Source organism: Vigna unguiculata, chromosome 11 (assembly GCF_037176805.1).
Source record: "Vigna unguiculata cultivar grain cowpea cultivar isolate G323 ecotype 2 chromosome 11, ASM3717680v1, whole genome shotgun sequence".
NCBI classification, from domain to species: domain Eukaryota; kingdom Viridiplantae; phylum Streptophyta; class Magnoliopsida; order Fabales; family Fabaceae; genus Vigna; species Vigna unguiculata.
In genome coordinates this window covers 26,057,720-26,060,279 of record NC_140802.1, presented here as the reverse complement: position 1 = coordinate 26,060,279, position 2,560 = coordinate 26,057,720, and the positions used below count along the sequence as shown (strand labels likewise).

The 2,560-nt window shown below is 41.1% G+C and overlaps 1 protein-coding gene across 1 annotated transcript; it reads left to right on the top strand.

The window, feature by feature from the left end:
- The first annotated feature begins 465 nt into the window (after nt 1–465).
- LOC146881655 (uncharacterized) lies at nt 466–1,402 on the top strand. Its single transcript, XM_085669283.1, has 3 exons — nt 466–896; nt 985–1,023; nt 1,210–1,402. Exons 1-3 carry the CDS (start codon nt 466–468, stop codon nt 1,400–1,402), a joined length of 663 nt encoding a protein of 220 aa, XP_085525409.1.
- The last annotated feature ends 1,158 nt before the right edge of the window (nt 1,403–2,560 follow it).

Sequence of the window (2,560 nt, the reverse complement as noted above, 5' to 3'; positions counted from 1 at the left end):
ATTGGTGAAGGTGATCTTGATGACACAGATGATAGTGAGTAAGGTTATGGTAAATTTGATACATTTTCAATGCCCAAATCCATGAGTGAATATAAGTGGGAGGTTGGTACATATTTCGCTGAGAAGTCAGAATTTGTGGAAGCCATTAGGACCTATGCTTTGGAAAATGTAAGAAGTCTGAAAATTTGTAAAAGTGATAAAAGAAGAGTTAGAGTTAAATGTTTGGGTGCAGATGGAAAATGTTTGTGGTATGCATACTGTGGATATATGACTTCAATGAAGACGTAGCAATTGAGGATAATGATTGACCAGCACACCTGCAGCAGAGAGTTCAATATTCGTTTAATTAATTCTAAATGGCTAAGTAAGAGATTGGAGAAGACTGTTAGATCCAATCCAAAAACCAAGGGTGTGGAAATTAGAGAAAAGGTTAGCAGGAAATATAACATAGGTATTTCTAGGTGTATGGCCTATAGGGCAAAGGCAATGGCCGAAGACAATGTTGAGGGGTCATTTGCAGAACAATACAAGAGGCTTTATGATTATGCACATGAACTTCTCAGAACTAATCCTGGATCAACAGTGAAATTAAAAGTGAATGAGAATGAAGGTCAACCTATGTTCCAAAGGTTTTATTCATGTTTCAAAGCTTGCAAAGACAGTTTTATATCTTGCAGACCCATAATTGGACTAGATGAATGCTTTTTGAAAGGGAAGTATGGAGGAGAGTTATTAACTACTGTTGGAAGAGATGGGAACGATCAAATGTTACTTATTGCTTATGCTGTGGTGGAGGTGGAAAATAAGGATTCATGGACCTGGTTTTTGGAGCTCCTTATTGAGGACATAGGTGGGACACAATTGTGTACAGGATGTACTTGGATTTCAAACCAACAAAAGGTACACTAATATCTTCATTAAGCTTTTAGATCCAATTTTATAACTTAATTGCCTACTAACATTTATTTTCTGTCATTCAAACATCAGGGACTGTTACCAGCTATTCAGGATCTACTTCCTGGAGTAGATTAAAGATTCCTGGAGTACATCAGACGACCCGGACGAGCCCGACGACCCAAACGGTCCCGACAGCCTGAACTGGCCAAACAACCCGGACGGACCAGACGACCCGAACGGGCCCAACAACCTAAATGGACCTGAAAACCAGGATGAGCCTGATGACCTAGACGGGCCCGATGACCTTGACAGGCTAGATGACTACAACAGGCTCGACGACCTAGACATGCCCGATGATACGGACGAGCCTGACGACCCAAACGGGCCTGACAACACGTACGGGCCTAACAACACGTCTGGGCCTGACAACTCAGATGGGCCTGACGACCCAAACGAGCCCGACGACTACCCAAAGGGGCCTATCTGGGTCATCGGGCCCATCTAGGTCGTCGGGCCCGTCTGGGTCGTCGGGCCCGTTTGGGTCGTCACGCCCGTTCAGGTAGTGGGCTTCTCTAGGTCTTAGGGACCATTCTGGTCGTCGGGCTCCTCCAGGTCTTTCGGTTCATCTAGGTTTTTGGGCCCATGTGGGTAGTCGGACTTGTCTGGGTCGTCAGACATGTCTAGGTCTTCAAACTCGTCCAGTTTGTTAGGCTGATTTGGGTTTTCAGGCCTTAGGGCCCATCCGGGTCGTTGAGCCCGTTTGGGGCTTTGGACTTGTCCAGGTGATTGAACATGTTTGGCTCGTCGGGCCTGTTTGGGTCTTCAGACCCGTCCGGCTCGCTTGATTTGATCTTTGACTTTGGCTTAATGTACTATTATTTGGGGGGCCTAACACACCTTAGCCCTAGACCTAACCCACTAGAGAGGGGGCTTTGGGGGCTGGGGCTTTATGAAGAGTGGGCTAGGGGCCAAATTGACACCTCTAATCACATGAAAGTTTCTAAGTTTAATCAAAGTACATTCTCAATTAAAATTAAAATCCTTGATCTCATGTGATCAAGATGCATGTAGATTAAAACATCTCACTAATTAGCTACAATGTAAAAATCATTACTTTTACTTGATTAAAAGGCAAAAGACATAGATGAAAATAAATCACAACAAGAATCAAAAGAACAAACAAATATTCATTTTAACCTCAGAACCCATACCGAAAATACAAAATAAAATAAAAATAGAAGAAGAGAATGTGGAGAGAGAGAGAACGAAATTAGTCCCCGTAAGGGTTCCTAAACTCCGAAGTGTCGAGCTTATCTTTTCTGCTTCACTCTTGGTCTCTTTATATAGGACTTGGACTGAGCATTTCTGTTGCTAAAATCTCTCAATTATCTTTTAAAATAAAGATAAAGATAAATATTATTTATCTTTATAGTGATTATGAATATTTAAAAATATTTGGAAAGATATTGTCATTTTATTTGTTGGTGCAATATCTTCAAGTTAACAAATTTATCAGTTTTAAAATATCTAGAAGATATTCTCAGTTGATATTATCTTATTAATTATCTAAAAATATGTAAATAATTAGCAACAACTAAATCTTGCCCAAAATTCCAATTCAGCCCATGTGCTCTTGCAGTCCAAATTTGTAGGGAAATCCAAA

Coding starts and splice junctions, on each gene's coding strand:
- LOC146881655 (XM_085669283.1), top strand. CDS start 466: ATGGCCTATAGGGCAAAGGCAATGGCCGAAGACAATGTTGAGGGGTCA. Junction 897..984: donor ACTTGGATTTCAAACCAACA/AAAGGTACACTA, acceptor TCATTCAAACAT/CAGGGACTGTTACCAGCTAT. Junction 1,024..1,209: donor TTCAGGATCTACTTCCTGGA/GTAGATTAAAGA, acceptor TGACCTTGACAG/GCTAGATGACTACAACAGGC.